Raw genomic sequence first — 21,131 nt, forward strand, 5'->3', positions numbered from 1 at the left:
GTTGAACACAGCTTCCCTTTGCTTTCGTGCTCCCAGGGAAACAAACTGTGTTATGTTTTAGCAAATTGGGCATATTTCATTCTGTGAGCAAACCAAAAATGGAAGTAATGAAAGACAGACATATGCATATTTATTTTCATGGTTTTTCTTCCACAGAATGATATCACGCCGTTGCATGTTGCATCAAAAAGGGGAAACGCAAATATGGTCAAACTCCTACTTGATCGAGGAGCTAAAATTGATGCCAAAACAAGGGTAAGCTCAAGTGTGAGTGCTGTGAGTGACTGTGTGGAATTATTGCCTCTGACCTGTGTGTTGCTGCAGGGCTTAAATCATTCATCTTCCTGGCAGTCTAGTACAGCTGCACTGCATTTATTTTTTATGAAATGATTGCAGTAGGATACTAACATCTTACATCTCTTGCAGCAGTGTGTGAAATACCAAGTATGGCAAAGTTCAGAGCCAACCATTTTCTATGTTCCCTTTCCAGTATTTAATTAGGAGCCACTTCTATCTGCTTGGGTGTGGGTGTACAGGAAAACACTAAGAGATGAGAATTCAAGTCAGATATTTCAGAATTTGAATGCTAGCAGGGTAATTTTGAGCCACAGCGTGTTTGCCTTTCACTATCCACAGGCTGTGTCACAGAGCTGGGTGTGGCTGATGAGCCTCCTGCAGCTCAGGCTCTGTGTGAGAGGTGCTTGGCTGCTGGCTGGGATTTGTCAGCACGTGTGTCGGGCACAGGGATGGTTTCCATCAGGCTGACACCTAACTCAGTGCCCTGAATGACTTAGAAACTCAATGCATATGGTCATGTCTGATTGCTGTAGTTATAACCCAACCAAACCAGGGATATTTTATTTACTTACAAAGCAGAAAGGAGAGAAAAAAAAAATTATAGTTCTAATGTTTGGAAGTAAACCTGGAACCAGTGGTGCTCTGGTCAGGGCAGTCTTTGCAACACGTTTCTGTGTGCGCGAGGTAACTCTCAAGAACTGTCCCAGTAACTTTTTGACAATTGTAATTTTCTTGAAATATTAATTTATTACCTTTACCTTTTCCATTTTGAATTAGTCTGTAGAAGTTCTACTGTTCAGAAGCATTCTAAACAAAAGAAATTAATAACCTAAGAATAGTTTTTCTACAGTTATTCCTGTATTTGTGGGTTTCTGTTTGGTTTTCTAGTGTTTCTGCAGTCTCTGAGATTTCCTGCAATGCTTGTTAGGCACATTCATATTTTTTTTCTCTGGCGAATTCAGAAACTGGGTCAATTTATTTTGTCATCTCTTCATTCTCTCCACATGTTTTTCCTTAGTTCTTCTATTTTACCTGTAGTCGCTGATGATCCATTTCTAAAATGTTTCAGTTTTTTCTAGCTGGGGAACATGGAAGAGATGACTTTTCATTGCTAATGCGGACAGTGGCTATACCTTCTGGACTAAAGTACCAGCCTCCTCCGTGCTACATAGGGGCTGCCAGGCTGAGGGCTGTGAGTCTGCCTTGTGGTGGAGAGGGCCACATGCTGGTGGTGTGACAGATGTGCACTTGGTCAGAGCAGGGAGAAAGGGACTTGATGAGGGATTAGTTGCCTCCCTCTGCAAGTATTTATGTGGCCCACTGCAGTCCAAATCATTAGGGAGCAGTACTTTAAATAGTTGGAGTCAAGTTAGTTCTTTTAGTTAGGAAAATTCGTGCTCTGTTTCATTTCCTGTATCACAAGCTCCGGGGTCAGACACTGGGATAATTTATGTAACTAAAAATACAGGCTGGGACGGAAACAGGATCTCGGAAGAGGGCAGAAGCATTAACAGCTCCTGCGTCTGGCACAGCTTCCCAGTGAGGCAAAGGCAGGGATGACTGTGGTTCATGAAGCAGTGGTTTGTTTTTTCTGTCTTCCCCCAGAGACTGCCTGTTTCCCCAGACACCCATCCTCTCCAAAAGTCAGAAGGGATTTGCATAACTTTTGCTGCTTGTGCTGTACGTGTGTCACTCATGGTTGCACTCGCTGGCATTACCAAAGGCATCGTTTCCTGGCAGTCAGGGAGTGATGGAAGCTCTGCTCCCGGCGGGCACTGACTCATCCTGGCAGGGTTTGCTGGCTGTGGTCGGGTGTCTCTGCCGAGGAGGCTCCAGAGCCTCACACAGCTGTGTGATCAGGAAAGGGAACAGCACCAGCAGGGTGCAGAAATCAATACCAAAAGCAATAGAAAGCTGAGAGGAACGTGATGCTGGGTGAAAAAAGGGCATTGTTTCAGGAGTGCCTGCTTGGTTCTCATGTGCAATAGCAAAGATTGATTTCTCTGAGCTGGAGCAACACATGTTCCTGCTAAGTCTCCTGTTGTTCCGACCTGCCCCAATGTTGTTTTCCAAGGCTGAACAATTAAGATATGTCAACTTTGCAGATATTTCATTTTTTTTTAAGCACTATTCTTCTTTTCAGTGTCCTAGTTATAGAATGGCCCTACAAAAATACAGGATGACAAAAGCTGTGGTCATATCCTTTACAACAGCATCACCACTGCTGAGTGCCTTGAAAGGCAAAGAGCAGCTGAGGCTGGTTTTTCTGATACATGTGTCAAGTCCTGCTTATCAGCCGGATGCCCAGGCAGAGCCCAGCTTTGTGTAGTCTGTGAGGGGCAGGTGCTGAATGCACACACAGCTTGATAACAGGTGGGATTTGCATGTGAAAATAAGTGAGCCTCCTAGTACCACATTTATAAATGTGAGACCTCTCTCTTTTTTCCTATTTTTTTTAAGAGATGGACAGATTTCTTTGTATGTAAGAGATAAGCAGGGGTTTTTTTCCTGTTAAAATAGTTTTTTGTCTTGGACATTATGATCTTATTTAATGCGAAGATTGATTATGGAAGACAAAATACCTCCTTAAAGGTAAATGGCAAAGGTTCTTTACCCTTATGAAAGGACAAAAAAAATCTTGAAATCGCTGGTTTCTATTGCTCAGAGGCAGAAATTTTTAGGCCTTTGTTTCTTCTGTTTCATGTCTGTATTTCACCTTTAAATGAGAATGCAGAACATACTGTTTTGTGTTGTTGACCAAACACTAACAGAGCCAGGATTTGCTACTCTGACTCTTAGATGGGACAGATTTAGCTATTCAGCTGGCATTTTGTGGTCTGTTCCTGCAATCCATTCTCTATATGGGATACTGGAATACTCTCCACATAATGCCTATTTTTATTGTTCACAAACAGAATCATTTTACAGATAAATTCACATAAAGCCTTTCCTGAGTAATAAGTAAGTTAAGGTAATGATTGCTTTTCCTGAGTCATTTCCATGAGCATTTGCATTTGCTGCTGACAGATGGTCCAGGAAACTGTAGTGCTGAAGTACTGCACAAAAGGTTAACATGAAGGGCTGAATCCTTATCCTGTTTAAGTTATTGTAGAGGTAATCCAGGAGCTCCTGCTTTCTCTGGATTCATTAGGACTGGGATTTGATGAGCACCATTATACCCTTACACACCTGCACACTGTAGCTGGGAGTTGAGAGAACGTGTGAGACTCGTCCAAAAATGATGTTAAAATTATTTTGAGACTCAGATGTGGCTTCTTTTTTTTTCATTTTAGTTCACGTTTATGTTGCATTGTTTATTTTAACCAGCTGTTCATCTTCTCTCTGTTGTTTTTTTGTGTGTGAGATGTCTAGCAACTGGTACTTGGGGCTGGGTACTGAATTCTTGAGGGTACCCCTCAAGAACTATGTGCTGCCAGGGGAGCTTTAATCATTCTGGTTTTTAGCTAACATTCTGGGCAAAGGCCTCTTAATGCCTCATGTAACATGTTTACTGAATGTTGCCCTAATTATGTTTTTTCTGTCTTCCAGAAAAGACTTTAAAAAGTAAAATTTAATTAGAGAAGTTGATTAAATTAGCTTGATTTGCTTTGGCTGTCTAATACTGTATATGCCAAAGTGAATTTGTGTCTGAAGCAGGCAGCAAGCAAGTTTTAGCCTGGATTAACAGTAAGGGTTTATAATCTTCATTCTACTGATTTTGCAGCTAAATAACAGGCCCAGCACTCATATCTGCATGAAAACATGTGGGGTGTGCTCTTTGAAGATGCATCAGATCATGCCTAAGCTGCTCCAGAAAAACCACGTGTATTAAGATATACAATAACTACAATAGCACTGCCTTGGCACTCTGAGTGTGCTGGGCACGTGCAGGGAGAGCAAACCTTGTTTGTTGCCCTACTGCCCAGAAGGGGCAGTTTGCAGCAGTGCCAGCGGAGTGAACAGTGCCAGTTCAGGAGACGTGGAGCACGGAGGGGCTGTGGGACACAGAGCCCTGTGGGCTGAGCTGGGCTGGGTGTGGAGAGTCACTCAGCAGTGCTGGGCACATAAACCCGGAGGCAGCAGGAACTGCTCCCCTGGGAGCGTGTGCTGTTCCCTCTGGCCCAGGGGACCGAATGCCTGCTGCTCCTGCCAGGGCCAGGGACAGGCTCCATGAGTTGGCTCTAACTCTGACAAGCTCCTGGTGAATATTGACATCACATTAAAGCTTTTACTGGGTGTTGTGCTTGGTTTCATTGCTCTTAGACTGGGTTAGAAGCTGACGCTCGCTGATGCGAGAGCTGTGGCACTGAGGCTACAGCTTTGGGAGACAGCCCAGAGGATGCCATGATGCAAGGGGAGTCCTGGGTGAGCACTGGCAGGGAAGAGGCAGCTGGGGAGTATGAGGAGGCTGCTCTGTGCTGAACCCAGGCTACTCAGGGGTCCCTTAAAGCCTCGTGTCATGGTGAGGAAACACGCTGCAGCAGGGAGGCTCAGTCTCAGGACAGTTTTGACCCCAGTGTAACAAGATCAGGGAGCTGCACGGGTACCTGAGTCTCAACAGGGACCAGGTCTCATTTATTTGTGTGTGCGTGTGTTTGAAATAAAAGCTAAAGCAGGCAGCAGCCCCAGAGATGGGTGTGCAGTGCTAATGGGAAGCTTGTGCCTAATCAGAACTCCTCCTATTGTCCTCTTGGCTTTGCTGGAGCTGCTCTCAGCCTCTCTGGAGGGATAGATAATACAAATGATATGATTTATCATGTCAGTGCATACTTACAGAGTCCTTAATCTGCAGATTATTGTCATAATCGTTTGTAATGGTTTTTCTGAGCCATTGCAGACTATCATATTAAGGCAAGTTTGCTTCCTAATACATGTAATATATTTTATGCTTCACATAGTATAGTCTATGTGAACAGTAAATAAGCAACTGGAAAATCTCCTGACAAAGTCAGTGAAGTCTTGCTGAGCTCAGAGCAGTCTGTTTTAATCTCAGATCTTTTTAAAAAAGAAGTCTTTGTGATCTGCATTTCAGATTGTCTCTGCACATTTCTTTACCTGCTCTAAGTGTCATGTAGCAATTAACTAAACCAGTGAATAGACAGTGTCTTTTGAAACTACAGGAAAAAAATTCTGTGCAGCTAAATTATCTGTCTTGGAGTGTATTTGCTCTTTGCAGTGGGAGACCTGACATCCTGTGAACAATAGCTGCAGATAGCTGTCCCAACAAGCACCCACATGCGTTGTAATGTTGTGTCACACATGATGCATGTGGTGGTAGTGACTGCTCTGTGGCCCAGAATGAGCTCCAGCTGGCCAAGCATGACTGCCTGCTCCTCCTGAGCCACAGAAACCTTGTCAACCAGAAATACCCACGAAGGATTGGGGCACTGTGCCCTGGGAGGACTGGAGGGGTCTAAACTGGTACAGGAAGATGATCAAGGGTGTCTCATTCTGTGTGAGCATGGTATGTACTAACCATGGTATGCTGCTGAAATGAGTTGGGGAGGCATTAAATCTGGAAAATGGTCTCTAACTTTTTTGCCTGATCTCCTTGAGTATCTATCTTTGATATGCCTGAAGAATGTGATAATCATAGGAAGTAAAAAGAACAAGCAGTCTAATGTACATGATGATCTTTAGCTCCTGCCTACAGGTCTGTCATTACCTATCCTTGCTGGGTTCAATTTTCCTTCCCATACAAGTTGTTGGGCTTTTTTGTAGGTGATACTTTCATATCAAATATTTTGTCTGCTCAGTACTTGATATGCCTTTACCTGTGGAAACTGCTGGTATAAGAAATATGCATTACCCATTTTAAACACTGGTGAAGCTATGGCAAAACATTTGCAACTCAGCTGAAAAATGCATAGTTTGTGGGTTTTGGTGTATTTTCTCTTTGTCTTTACTTCAGTGTTTTGAGCAATACATCCGGAATTTGTGTAGTATAGTTTTAACAAGATGCACTTCCCAGTACCTTATGGGCTGAAATAGCAGGAAGAAGCAGAAATGACAATAGAATTGACTTGAGAGGTGTCAGTAAGAACATTGTGGGCCAAGCTGCATTCATCTTGTGGGAACAAACGACTCCCTGAATTAAGGGAGTTGAGTCTGAACCCAAATCTTTTCTTCATATGTGTCAAAAATATATGCCTTATTTCAAATGCAGGAACATGCACAGTGAGAACCACACAGGTTTTAAATGAGAGCAGCAGGAAAAGTTTATCATGACAATTCCTACCTGTTATCTTTCATACGTTTTTTAGGAGCAGGCAAAAATGTAGAAGCAGGAGAATGTCTCTGAACCACCTTCTCCCTCTCCCTGGCTGCTCTCTGCATTTTGCAGGGTTTAAGATGATATTCCACTAGGGTGTGGTCTAGGAGTTATCAAGGAAGAATATTATAATTGCATATGAATAACATGGCTAAGGAGGTACCTTAATAATACTTGCTATCATACAGAAGTGGAGAGGAAGTGCATGTGTGTGAAGGGAGCATGGGGTGTGTGAGAAGGAATTTTAGATAATCCCTTATATAAAAATGATGTGACATACATATTCTAGACAATACAACATATGTGTTCTAAGAGCACTGGAAGACATCAGAGAAAAGCCCCTTCCTTTATGACTTGTAAATGGGAAACCAAAGTTTCTGAAAACTCTGGCATCGTTATTTGCAACAGGAAATAGGATGTTGACTGTTACTAAGCAAACTATTCTAAAAGAGGTATGGACAGTGTGCCTTGACTCCAGGCCAGTCATTCAGCTGGAGGTCACACGAGCACAGTCTGCACAACAAGAGGCAGAAGTGAATCCAGCATACTTCCAGCGCCTGGGATTAAGATGGTTTTCTCATCTGCTGTACACTTGTCAAGATCAGTGTAATAAAAAAGTCTGAGGAGGAATTTTTTTTTCTCTCAGACTGATTATCCACCGACTTTGATGCATACTGACAAATGAGAGACCCAGTTTTCTCCAAGGCATGCAGGCAAAAAGTACTTGAAGTGCAGTCTCATCTTTTTTTTGCATGTGCAGTGAGGGCCTGGAAGAAGCCCACTGCATGAACACCAATGTGATATGACTATTTACGTGTTCAGAAAATCAGAGCCAGAATGTGCTCTGTTGGTTTGAACAAACAGGTTCAACTGTTCATTTGCAGAGGAGCAGCATCCTGCAGGAATTAATGAACCTCCCAGGACATCACAGGTCTTCACAAAAGAGTGCAAGATTTTAGCATGTCTGACACTTACCATTTATAACTCTGATTCCCACAGGATGGGCTGACCCCCCTCCACTGTGGAGCAAGAAGTGGCCATGAACAGGTTGTAGAAATGCTGCTGGATCGTGGTGCCCCTATTCTTTCCAAAACCAAGGTAACTGGTACTCTTTCCTGCTGAGATAATCCTTGTCCTTTTTATTTTCTTTTTCCTAATGTAATTCTGTATGTCTCATATGTTTAAGGGTTTGGCAGTAACTTTCCTATTTCTTAGTTATTTAAAGTAACTGTGTGGGAGCTCTCCCAAGTGAATGCCGTATGTAGCACACGTCTGCGTATGTAAAATGTGTTAAATCGAGATACACGAGAAAAGATTTCTGTGCCAACCAAAAAGCCTTGTGTGGTAACCCTATCCCTCAGAATTTCACTAGCTGAAGATCTCTGTGTCTATCCTGGAATAAATACAAGGTGATTACAATAAATCTTCAGCTTGTACCAATTTACCCTAAGGCTCAAGAAGAGACAAGAGATAAAAATAGAGCAATGTCCCTTTGCAGAGACAGCTCGTATTTCCTAAGGACTTAGCCTGATTACCAGTTTCTCCGCTTTCTATCTCTCTACAGTTTATCACGCAAAATTCTTCCTGGGAATTTGAAATCACCTGCACCAGGGTGCACAGATTGCTTTAAACCCAAGGGCTGGCATTGAAGGAAGCATTTGCCAGAACTCTCCTGGCGGTGGTCTCTGCTGGGCTGTTACTGCTGATTTCCAATCTCAGAGCAGCAGCCTGCTTTGCACCACTGCAATCCATTACTTTCCCATTCAGGGATGACATTTGGGCTGTGCAGTTTGTTGAGGTTCTTTCCAAAGATAACCTTCCACTACATGTTTGGTTTTTTTTCTTAGTCTGTAACCAATGTGTTTCAGCAGCATTTCTGTTCCGTTGTTATTTCTTTTCTCTCTCTGTCATCCTGTCCTGTTCTGTCTCAACACCCTTCTATATTCTGCTTTTCTCCTCCCTCTATTTTTCCCCTTTACTGGAGTATATTTAGCATTTGTTTGGAGAGGTTGGCACCAGCTTTCCTCTGCTCAGTGCGTCACTGGCAAGAGCTGTCATGGGTAATCTGACAGACAGTTTTCACCCATCCTCTGCATGTGGAATTTCCATGGACTCCCACAGCCCTGGCTTGCAAAATCCATGAGCAGGGTGGAACCACAAGGGGCTGTCTGGGAACCCCTTGGGCCACATCTCCTAGTCTTGGAGCCTAGAGCTCATACTCCAGGGAGAAAGGCTCTTCTACCCTCTCAGATAGCTCTTTTTATTACTTAAAGGGAAAAAGCCCCAAACCACCACCAAAACAAAACCACAAAAACCCCAACCAAACAAAAAACCCCACAGCAACAAGAAACCAAACCAAAAACCACCCACATAAACATGCACCCTATTTCTTTCATTTCCACCATCGTATATGAAAACCTCTCCTAAGGAACTACATTTCTTTGTTCCATGGTTGTTACATTTTCAGGTCTTACCCCTAAACTTAATCTGCTGTTCAAGAAGTGTAGGTTTTGAATTTGTTGCTCTGCCTGAGCAGACTCACACAGCCTGGCCCAGAGTTCACTAGACAAAATCAGGCAGATTACATGGGGTAGTGGGTTTGAAATTGCCTAAGGCTCAAAGACAGGCTGGATGTTGATCCACAGAGGCTTATACAACTAACTTTTGCAAAATAGGAGCCTCCTCTGGAAGAGGGAAAGCTATTACATGTTAGAAAGTGAACAGAAGAAAGTGCAGAGCTTCCTGCATTTCCTTCTGATGTGTTAATTCTACCATTTTCAGAAGGTAAGCTAGGGAGTAGCCGTACCTCTGAATGGCATAAATGAATTCATTCATTTGGCACTAAACTGCAGTACTGTCCTCTGCAAAAATAAGTGGCTCCATTCTCTTCAAATTAAGTCATATATTATTGGAAATAGGACACATCTTTGAAAGAGTTTGAACTTCACAGACTTTTCTCATGTTATGTAAAACTCTTTCAGAATAATAACCAGGCTGCAGTTTGATAGCAGCTTCCTGCTAGAGATGGTTTAGTGTAGTGCTGACCTTTTTTTGCACTGGAAGAACCTTAGATTTACTTTCAGGCAAGGCAGTGACCTAATGGATTATGTGGAGGTTTCTACAGGCAAAATGAAAAGGGAGTTCTAGTCCTGAATATGCCAATGATTTTCTATGTAAAAAAATTAAATCTTTGTCACTAAGTTCTCTTTTTAATTACTGTTTTTCCAGACTTCTCTTTGTCTTTTTTCTTTTTTTTTTCTTTCCCCAGGATTAATGGTATTTTCCCTGATTAAAGTTCTTTGACACAGCTACAAAATAAGCTCTGTAATTTTATGTTTGCCTAGTCAGACAGTTGATACTTTTTTCATCTCTATGGTCCTGTTTTGTTTTGTTTTGTTTTTATTTGGTTGTTTTAAGGTATGGGGTGACTGTCAATATCTTTGATTAATCTTGAACTTCTTTCCCTTTTATTATTTTCTTGGCAGTCTTTAAAAAAACAGAAACGTAAGAGTATTTATAAAGTGGCTCCATCCTAAAGTACCAGATCACTTCTGAGGGTCATTGTTGGGTTGTCTCTCACAAGAAGGACATGGGCCTGGAGAACACTCCTACATGTAGTATTTTTATTTTCAATGTGGCATTGAAATATTAACTGACTTGTGTAGGATTATAGACTAGCTTCTGCTGCAACAGAATTAAGCCTGGTTAATATATAACAAAAGAAAATTTTCCAATTATTTTTTGTCTTCATCAACTTCTTTAGCATCCAGTCTTGTCTCCTGCTCTTCTGTGTGAAGTCTGGCTAGCTGCTGCTCTTCTCTTGTCCATGACAGATTTTTATCAAGTGTTTTGCCGATTTTTCAAATGGGCATCGAGCTGCTCTGTTTCTTCCTTTCTTTCCCATCAATGTCAGTCATTTTGGTACAAGTCTCTTCTCTCCTGTAAGGGAGTCCCATATCAACTCCTCAATCTCTTACTTCATTAATAAGCATGGTTTATTGGCTGTTACTGTCAAGAATGACACTTTTCACCTGAAGGATCTTTCTTATAAAAATGGAGCAGAATGGTGTTTAAAGTTTCATGATTTTTTTACTCTCACCTAAAAAGCATCATCAGTTATAGACTGTTACCAGAAGGGCTTAGTGACCAAGGGAAATTAATCTTTTTTTTGTTCTACTGTTAACTACACTAGAAGACAGTGAAAACATTGAAAATGCCTTGCCACTATCAAGCTTCCATGCAGATAATTGCTGTAGTAGCCTTTGGGAATGGGAGAGAGGCTTATCCAAGCCAACATAAATCACAAGTGAGATACCCATGAGATAATCTTACTTGAAGGATATTACTGTGTCCAAGAATATCTGTGTCTCAGCACTGCATGTAAACTGCTCTCCAGTTCTGACAGGATGCGCCTGTTTGCTTTCACCATCCTGCTTCCGTCTCGACTGAAAACATCATTTCACTGTGTATTTCCACCTTTATTTCGAATGGTTGTTACTCCTGTTACCTCATGGCCCGGGAAGGGTGAGGGAAGGGTCTGTTTCAGAGACCCCGAGATCTCGGCTGGTCTTCCTGGCTCCTTTGCCTTTGCTGGCTGCGGTCACATGAGGGCACTGCGTCTGTGAGCAAAGGTTTGTGTCTCACCATGCAGACCCAGTCCACTGGCAGTCACTTACAGCTTATAAACTATTGTGTGCTGCTGCAAGAATAGCTTCTGCACTCAAAACTAATTTTGGCATTAGAAGAATTGAGTGGGGAAAAAAAAACTACAATTGGAAGAAGGAGCTATGTACCACTGCAAACAAAGTCTCTTTCATTTTGGTGTACTTGTTTAATCTTTCATCATGAAATAGTGTCAGTCCTTTCAATTTTTGAGAATTTTCTCTCAGGGTTTTAGTCTGGAAATATAATGTATTTTGGCATCTTGTTCACTATTTTAAACACTGCGAGAAACAATTCACTAGTGCATGAATGTCTCTCAGGTGTTTGTCTGGTGGAACAGCTTTACCACTGTTGTTGGTAGGTCACAGCATGGAGGTTTTATTCAGAGATTTTTAGCCCTGTTGAAACTTTGGGTGTTTTACCAATGTGGACTGGGAAGAGTGGTCTCCAGAGCTGTGTAATGTGCTGTAAGCATGCGTACAACCCAAATTCAGGAGAACACGAGTGGAGGGGTGAAGGAAGGCTGCATTGTTCTCTGAGTGATGCTCTGGCCTGTGCTGTCATGGCTGGTGTATACAGGCCACATTAGAGTGGTGAGTTTAATGCAGCTTTAAAAACCAGCAAATTCCCTGGCTGGGGTGTTAACAGTCACAAAGTGCTGTTCCTCACGTAATTCATGTAAATTGAGCAGCTTGTCTGAACCATACTGGCTGAAAGAAGCTACATTTAGAGCACTGCTGGTATGTTTTGTCAGTTTTTCAGTGTGGGGCTGCCTACAAACTCTAACCAGACAAGCTCCAAATTCTGTAGTAAGAACCCCCATCCTTACACCAAACATGTTAAGTTTATTTTGGGTGCTCTCTGGGCTCGTAAAATTCTTCATACAACAAACACTCCAAGAACAAGGCGGAGGAGTTTCCCTTCTCTGAGCATCCTCTAACCCATCCATGCTGGGTCTCTCTGTTGGCAGAATGGTTTGTCTCCGTTGCACATGGCAACACAAGGGGATCATCTAAACTGTGTTCAGCTCCTGATTCAGCACAATGTGCCTGTAGACGACGTCACCAATGACTACCTGACTGCGCTGCATGTCGCTGCCCACTGCGGCCACTACAAAGTCGCCAAGGTTCTCTTGGACAAGAAAGCTAATCCTAATGCCAAAGCACTGGTGAGTACACAGCAGGGCGCTGCTCACAGCTAAACCTTCCTGCAAAGTTGTGCTGAGACTTACTGGGGAGTTATTTTCTGCCCGCTGATGGCTGACAGTGAGGATGTGCTGTTATTGCCACAGCCCAAGAACAAGCACTCGAGGTTCAAAGTGTTAATGACGTATCATGCTGTAAGATCAGGCCTTTGCTTGCAGACAGTCAGCAGTGATTTATGAATTTCTAGTGTAACTAGAGCACTTTTGCCTCCTGGTAACTTTTTATGGTTATGAATAGATGAAACAGCTGCAGACGTAACTGCTGTAGTTTTTGGTATGGAGAGAATCCTTATTTTCCAAGTGTTTGTACAGAGAAAATAACGTTTAAAACTGAGGGAATTTTTATAAGTGCTCAATGATGTGAAACAGTAAAAGGTAGGAATGAGTTACATAATGAGTATTTGTGGTATTTTATGTCAATGGAGTCATATGCCTTTCTACTTTAGAAACAACTTCAGCAGCAAAATACATCAGTGCAGTTAAACTGCATACAAACAGAATACATTAATGCCTTTTGTTCAAATTGCAATCGCAGTCCATTCTATTTAAAATGTTTCTTTGATTTGTTCTTCAATAACTGTTCCAAACGAATTTACATTCTGACATGAATTGGGTTGATTGGTTTCACAGCCTGATGCTAACTCATTTAACTCCTGAAATGTTGTATGAGCTTCTGAAACCCTCACAAGCCAGGTGGGATTGGCTCTCTTGAAAACAGTACAGGCTCCACACATTTGCGTCTCTCAGCCCCTCTGTTTTTTTGTCAGATCCACCTGTATTCAGGTGTCTGTGGTCAAGCTTTTATGATATATGGGTTTTGTTCAATATAACTGGTGAGTGGGGAGGCTTGTAGGCCTGTAATATTTACTTTTACCTTATGAAATAATCAAATCATCACCAGGTTTAGCTTGTTAGAGTTGCTGGCAGTGGCCTCTCACTGGTCTGGTAACCCAGCCACAAATGCCCTTCCCCCCTAAATCTTGTAGTGCTTCCTTTTATCCTGCCCCAGTCCCCACTCCGGGTGGTTAAGTAGAAGAAATGTTCCAGCATCTGGAACTGGAGCTCTCTCTTCTCTAAAACACACTGGAGCTCACCCTGGACATTGTCCTCTGCCAAGGAGAGGGGTGAGAGCTGCTACACTGGAACAGACAATGGCATGGACCTCACATCGTGAAAACACACTATATTCTTTACTATAGGGCGGGTAAAAAAAGATAATTTTGATCAGGTCTGAGGGACCAGCTCTGCCAGTTGTTTTCAGAATGTTCTGCAAAGGCTTTTTTGTACAGAGCAGCATCAGCATTCAGTGCTCTGATGTTACTGTACCAATTGTGGATGCGCTGGACAGCTTATTTTCCTGATTTACTTGTTTTCTGTGCCATCATCTCGCACTAAATAAGATGGTAGTTCTAATGTTCACTCCATTGCACACATTCTTTTTAAAGGAAGGGGTGAAATACTTGTAGTTGCTGTAAGCTGACAGGTAATGAATGAAAAAAGAAACAACAAGTAGTAAAAGTAGTTTAGAAGATGTAAATTTCAGAGCTCGTAAAAGGTAAAAGTGCTTTTCTTACCAGCAGTTCTAAAAGGTCAAAAAAAACCAACCAAAAAACCTCCACCCCAGATTCCCCAAAACCTCCAGTAGAAAACCCCACCCAGATAAAAGTGAATATGGCAAGCAAAAATGAAGGGTTTGATAGTTTTGCGTGAATTGAGAATTTTTAAAGTAAATTAATTAGTGGAGCGAGCAATATATTTCATAATTAAAACTGGATATATGAAATATGTCTTTACCTTTCTAGAAATCTTTTCTTTCTTTTACATGAAAAATTTAGTAAAGCCAAAACAAATTTGGGAGGTGTTTTGTTAAAATTGAAAAATCTTTTCTGTGAGTTCCATACCCAATTCTATTTTTTAATGACACATGAGGCATCAAAATGTGTGTTCTTTCTCATTTCCAGAATGGTTTCACACCTCTTCACATTGCCTGCAAGAAGAACAGAATAAAAGTAATGGAACTTCTTCTAAAGCACGGTGCATCAATTCAAGCTGTAACTGAGGTAAGAAGTGGTCTTCCCATGCTTGTCTTTGCTTTTCCTACAAATTTCATTGTAACTGTATTGATTAATGTTGGAATATTTCTGAAAGAGCACGGACCAGTCAAGTCAACAATTATTTTCAACTAGGTATTACGAGATAATAAAACAGAACAATGAAGTCAGTTACCCTAATGAATCACAAACAACTGATACCTGTTGGGATTACAGTGAGAAAAACAAGAGAAATGTAACATAAAAATTTTTCTAAAATCTACCATTTTCTGTAATTTAAGGCACTGAGGATGAAATTTGCTCTGTTACAGACATCGAGGTGAAGACTGTGCTTCGCTCAAGTCCTGTTGTAAAAGGGGGTTTAATTCAGACCTTGTTTTGGCTTTCCACAGAGAGGTTATATTTGCCCACCATCATGGGACATCACATATCAGCTAGACAGAAGTCAATGCACTGTCACTTCAGTCAGCATGAGATAGTCTGCACCCAGTTCTTGGCACAATTCAGAGATTAACTGAGTACCCATGGGAATTTTTATCTAGATGTATGTATATTGTACCAAGTTAGGAGAGGAGGAGAGATCACATATATGAATGTGTGACCACTGTGGAATGAGCCATGTTAGACAATGATAGGGAGTTCCATGGATCAAACTAGGTGCAATGGGGAGTAGTTCATCTCCACAAAAAGAGAGTTTGATTTAATATGTGGAGGGTTGTACTAATTATTCAGCAGCAAACCATACAGATCCCTTCCTGGCTTGCTTGAGGGAGAAGAGTCTGCCCTGGCTACAGTTCATGTAGCTCCAGACTGGCTTTTAAAAACTTTTAAAAGCATTTACTAAATTGTTGGAAACAGGTAAAAGAAATAACACACTCAGTTATTCTGCCTTCCTGCTCATGTTTGCTGTTCTGCATGAGAACGGAAAGAAAGAGTTTTCCTCGCTTCTACCCTGTGGGACTTGTATATATCTGTGGGGAAGCTGCCTAAATTGTGGGGATTTCCAGAGATCCACTGGGCTTTCTCCTTCTCTTGGTAGCAAAACGCCCTTCTGAAGCCTCTGGCTGACTGTTGGTACAGCTGTGCAGAAGCAGCTGTGAAGAGGCTTTAGGGTGATTCTACGTGGGGAAATATTAACTACTGATGGGATTTTTAAAGCAAAATCCTTGAGGTCACACCCTGCTGAATGACTGCTCCCTTTTCCCCCCCCTCTCCTTTTCCCTCCCTCTCTTTCTCTCCAGCTGGGCTTTCATATCCTGTGTAAGGGCAGTCGTGCAGATTCATGATGATCTTTTTTGCACAAGCTGAATGTTTCAGAAAGCTTTACCTTTGTGCCAGGAATGCTTCTACCTTTCTTTTTTTTCTGTTTCAAGATGGTATTTAGCAAATGCCTGATCTTAATCTTGCTTAGCTATGGTTGATCGTTGATGAAGAACTACTGAATTCCTAGAAGGTTCATATGTTTGCTCATGAACCACACTCACAGGTGTTTCCAATTCTGTGTGCCCTTTCGTTTAAGCACATGTATATGGTTTTGAGAAGATAAAACCCTCTCAGAAGAGCAAGCACCTGGATTGATTTGCTTTAGAATAATTTATGTTTTCCTCATGGCAGTCTTGTAAAGGAATGTGAAAGTAGGTGTTTAAATTTTACTTCGGTCTGTTTTTCAGTCGGGCCTAACTCCAATCCATGTTGCTGCCTTCATGGGACATGTAAATATTGTATCGCAGCTAATGCATCATGGAGCATCCCCCAACACTACCAATGTGGTGAGTCACAGGTTTCCTTCCAGCAGGGCAGGACTGGGAATGCCTGATAATGTCTGGGAGCAGTAGTGGGATCAAGCACCTGATTCCTTTGTCCACCATCCACCTCCACAGCACCTGTGGCTCATGCTGGAGTCATGGGAAAGTGCAGCCTGCTGACTCCTACTTGGGAGATGCTTGGCAGGCTGAGGAAATTTCCAAAGGGGCTGACCCTAAGCAGGCTCTAATCTCTTGATTTTCTGAAGTGAAGAATGAGAGCATACTGCAGCTTCTCATATGAAATTTTTGAGATCTGTGCTTGACTGTGGAGCACGCTTTTCCCAAGACCCCGGGGGTCTGCCATTTAAGGAAAATTCAACAGATTGCAGCAGACTGTGGGGACATATTGCCTGTGTCCATCCAGCCATCCCAGCACACTCTTCTGCTGGCTGTGTGCTGCGTGCCCCAAGGCTCCCAGGGCATGTGTAAAAACTGAACACACTGTTGGTTGGGTATTTGAAAGTTGGGAAATGGAAGGGAAGCAGAAGCTTGTTGATCTTCTTTAACAGTTTGGCCTCAAAATCTCTCTTTCACCTTCCATACACAAGTGCAGCTAGAAGACAATATTTTGTTTAAGTTTTCACCTGCTAATTCTATTAAATTACATAAAAATGCTAATTTTTAATTAGCAGATGTTTATACCTAAAGACATACCAAAACCCAAAAATGTAGAAACCACTTTCCCTCCTGAACTGTTCTGATTTCCTTGAATTTGTCTTTCATTGAGTCCATGAAGCTTTAGATGAATGTACTCAGTAATGATTTTGTTTTTTCCCTTCTTGTTCAGTCACCTCAGTGCTTGTCAGATAACAAATGATAGTAGGGGCATAAGGCATAACAGGAGGAAAGACAAATGTATGTGTACCTGGGTATACAAAATTTGAAATACATTCTTTACTGAATTTAGTTCTATTTAAATGGAAATAATTTTTAACATTGTTAGTAAAATGCTAGTAATATAAAAATTGCATTGTCATTTTTCAGCAAAAAACAGTCGCAAAGGTACTACTGTGTTGGGAAACTGACCCTGCAATAAATTGCTGTGCAGCACACAGTGACAGGTCAAATATTGATTTAATCTTACATCTTACAGACAAGTACAGCAGAGTTTTCTAGTGGGGATCATTCTGAGCTGGGTTGCTGGTATTCCTGTGTTTATGAAACACGCTGATGTTTGCTCTTCCTGCAGTGTGTTTTTAATTCTGTTGTGTTTTTGCTGCTGCGTGCAGAGAGGAGAGACAGCGCTGCACATGGCAGCCAGAGCTGGCCAGACAGAGGTCGTCCGGTACCTGGTACAAAACGGAGCCCAGGTGGAGGCCAAAGCCAAGGTGAGGACATGGCCCAGGTGCACCAAACCTGGATGATCTGTACTGGACAAAGCAAGGACTCACATTCATCTTGTGTGTGTTGTTCAGGATGAGAAAGAGGTGAAGCCAAGGTCCTTTGTGTGATGCCCACTGATATTTTGTTATGGACCCTCTCACTGCAGCTACGAATGATCTGGAGAGAAGGCAGGAGATGTCAGGCTGATACCATCCCAGTTTTTAATATAAGTTATCATGTGTTTGAAGAGTTCTGTTCTGAAGTGGGACTTAAGGAGGCAGAGGAATTCCCCAAATCTGCTTTTATTTCAGCAGAACTGGAAACCCTTGGCTTCTGGTGTCTCCTGTCATGTCCCTAAAGCAACAGCCTGCATGCATTCAAAAATAGTTAGACTTCTAAAGAACACCACCTAAAGGAAGGAGGCACAGTGAGGGGATGTGACAGAGGACTGGAAAGAAGGAACAGATCCTATAGAAACAATTGCAGTTGAGGATGGTGAGGGTGGATGAAAAAGAAATGATCTAGAGGCATGAAGGAACACACAAAACTATGGAAATCAAAGAGTTCCAGGAAACAGGCGGGTCAAGGAGATAAATGGGTGCAATAAATAGCAGTCTTAATAGGTAAACTCAGGAAATACTTTTTACCCCCAAATGGTGATAAAATGGATATAATTAAAAAAACAAACCTTTCTTTCATGGTGAAATTATCTGTGAATTGGGTCACAAATAAGTTTGCTGGTAAGATTATCTACTTATAAGGAACTCTGACTAAATATTTATAGCTGATACAATTTATATCTGCAAGGAGCCTGACAATAGAACTGATTCATGGGGTTTGTAAATCTCCAAAGACAGCCTTGAAAGTGAACAGCTCGTGCTCAGAAGCACAGTCATGCAAATATTTTCTGAGTAAATTCACAGAATGATTTAATTTGTGCAAACTGCCGTTGCCTGTGATCAATTTGTTATCATAAATAACAACTAAAAGCAAGCAGTAGATTATACACCACTGCTAACATCAGCTGTGAGAAATTTGTGGGAAACAAGCACAAACTGGAATCATTTAAGAACCACAAAGATTCTCCCCCAGTGAGAGAAGAGTTGCCCTGCAGAGGAGCAGCATTCATCTCCTGGCTCTCTCCCATCCTAAATCCCAGAGGTATAAAGTCACTTGTGCAGGGTGGGCATGGGCAGAAGTCTCCCTGGCAGAGAGCAGCCCAGAACTGAAGGACATGGGGTATCAGTGCTCAAAGGGTAGGAAATTCAGCAGGGGAAAACGGGGAGAGAAAGATGTTTGGCCACACTGTTGTGATGGTGTGCTTGATCCAGAGATTGTACAACAGAGAGTGGGGAGGACAAAAATGCAAAACCAAGTGAGAAAGCAACAATTAATTTCCACACCATGCTCTGTCAGCAGTTACATCTGTGGAAAAATTACCTGCAAAATACCAAGCAAATCATTCACCAGTTAAAAAAGCACAAAAAATATGGCAATAATTGATTGAGCTATTAAATGTTGCTGTGAAACAGAAAAGAGATCAAGATGTGAGAACCAGAACTATGCATTGGCTCTGTTTTAAGAAAGGTCTGCAAAGCAAAGTGAGGCAAATCCAAGTAAGAAATAAAACAGATAAATTTATAAACTTCTATGGATTATGTCCCTGTCTGGAATATTTTGTGATTGCAGTAACAAAGCACAAGGTATTTTTATTTTCTGAGAAGGAGAAAGCCAGTGTGCCACATTCACTAGGTAAGACCTCAGTAGAATTAACACTCATGTGCAGTGTTGAAAAGTGACAGAACGTGGGTGAATATTTTGTGTCCCAGTGTGAGGTGCAGTCTTCTCATGCAGGCCTGTGTTGTTCCCTCTGTGCTCAGGATGACCAAACGCCGCTGCACATTTCTGCCCGCCTGGGGAAAGCAGACATCGTGCAGCAGCTGCTGCAGCAGGGAGCCTCTCCCAACGCAGCCACCACATCGGGCTACACACCCCTGCACCTTTCTGCTCGGGAAGGGCATGAGGATGTAGCTTCTGTTCTTTTGGATCATGGTGCATCTCTGTCTATCATCACCAAGGTGAGCAAGCTGCAGGAGTGACAGCTCGAATCATAAAACATACCTGCATCGAGGGCTGCTTGTGAATTAAATACTGCAAGAGTCATATACACATACAAACAGTGTAAGGGTGAGCTACATTTTATCAAAAGGGTACAAAGCTTCATGCCTGTACCTCAGGACCTGATGTGTAATGCATCCCAGTGGTCAGACATGCATCTTCTTGGAATGAGAGGAATGCAGGGCAGAAATTCCAGGCGGGTGTTGATAAGCTTGCCCTTGGGTCTTTGGTAGTGTGAAGAAAGGAACCGACTCTTCCTCTCTTCCTCTGTTTAACGTCGTCGGCAGTGCTTTGCCTGCCAGGGAAGAGCCTCCAGACCCCACGGGGCAGGTGGGAATCTGCAGACTTGCTGCCTGTACTCAGGACTGCATAAGGGGACAGATGGAAACAGCTGCATCCCTGCTGATCAGAGACAAACCTTACCCTGAGAAGAGTGCCCAGGGCTGCTATATAACTGCTTTCTCTTACAGAAAGGATTTACTCCGCTACATGTGGCTGCAAAGTATGGCAAAATCGAGGTAGCCAATCTCCTGCTTCAGAAGAATGCATCTCCTGATGCTTCCGGAAAGGTAGGACAGAAGCAGCCTCTGCCACTTGCACAGCAAATATCTAGAACCAGATAATATTTTAATAATATTCTCCTACCTACTTACAATCACAAAAGTATCCACAGCCTGGATTTAGCTGGAATTGGTTTCATGTCATATTCCAGTCCCTTGGCTGGGGCTGCCAAGAGCCAGCAAGCTCTCGGCGAAAGTGACTTTTATTGTCATTAATTGACAACAAAATTATGTGCTCTGTGTTCATGTCCAGGGGAATGGAGACAAACCATTCCCCTGTGTTCTACACAGACTATTTACAGTCCTTATCAGAATATTTGGGCAGCTGGCTCTGCTTCCCCAGGTCTCATGACGGGGGGGCAAAGGTCAACAGGACCTCAAACTTTTTAAACCAGCCCAGCTTGGATTTTTACAGATCCAAGGGGCAGTTTACTTATCCACTGCAGTAAAAGGAAAACATTGCCAAGGGTGTGACCTCCTTACCCCAGGGGCAGCACAGATCTGTGCTTCTCTATTCATCTTCCCTGGGAAAAGTGAATGGGGCTTTCTCAGCTCAGGAAGGGTTTCCAGATTTCTGTTTTATTTTTTGATTCTAAAAGTTCCCGAAGACTCTGGATACACAAATGAGTAACTAATGTGTTTTTTCACCTTATCTACTGAAATTTTCCAAACTCCTGAGTTCCCCCTGGAGAGGGTCTGTAACAGCACTTGTTTGTTCTGCATGTGTTTTTAGAGCGGTTTAACACCACTGCATGTAGCTGCACACTACGATAATCAAAAAGTGGCCCTCCTCCTGTTGGACCAGGGAGCTTCACCTCACGCCTCTGCCAAGGTACAAGT

The 21,131-nt window shown here is 42.4% G+C and overlaps 1 protein-coding gene across 2 annotated transcripts in view; it reads left to right on the forward strand.

The window, feature by feature from the left end:
* The window catches only part of ANK3 (ankyrin 3), a gene marked incomplete at its 5' end in the record, with an annotated part of 290,725 nt that overhangs the window by 170,836 nt on the left and 98,758 nt on the right, over positions 1-21,131 (forward strand). For both annotated transcript variants that reach the window (XM_082286216.1, XM_082286215.1), the window contains 9 exons: positions 157-255; positions 7,568-7,666; positions 12,201-12,398; positions 14,396-14,494; positions 16,156-16,254; positions 17,520-17,618; positions 19,494-19,691; positions 20,202-20,300; positions 21,025-21,123. In XM_082286216.1, the coding sequence (XP_082142342.1) occupies positions 157-255; positions 7,568-7,666; positions 12,201-12,398; positions 14,396-14,494; positions 16,156-16,254; positions 17,520-17,618; positions 19,494-19,691; positions 20,202-20,300; positions 21,025-21,123 (1,089 nt within the window). The remainder of the gene's footprint in view (positions 1-156; positions 256-7,567; positions 7,667-12,200; positions 12,399-14,395; positions 14,495-16,155; positions 16,255-17,519; positions 17,619-19,493; positions 19,692-20,201; positions 20,301-21,024; positions 21,124-21,131) is intronic.

Source organism: Coloeus monedula, assembly GCF_965178545.1.
Source record: "Coloeus monedula genome assembly, chromosome: 8".
Taxonomy (NCBI): domain Eukaryota; kingdom Metazoa; phylum Chordata; class Aves; order Passeriformes; family Corvidae; genus Coloeus; species Coloeus monedula.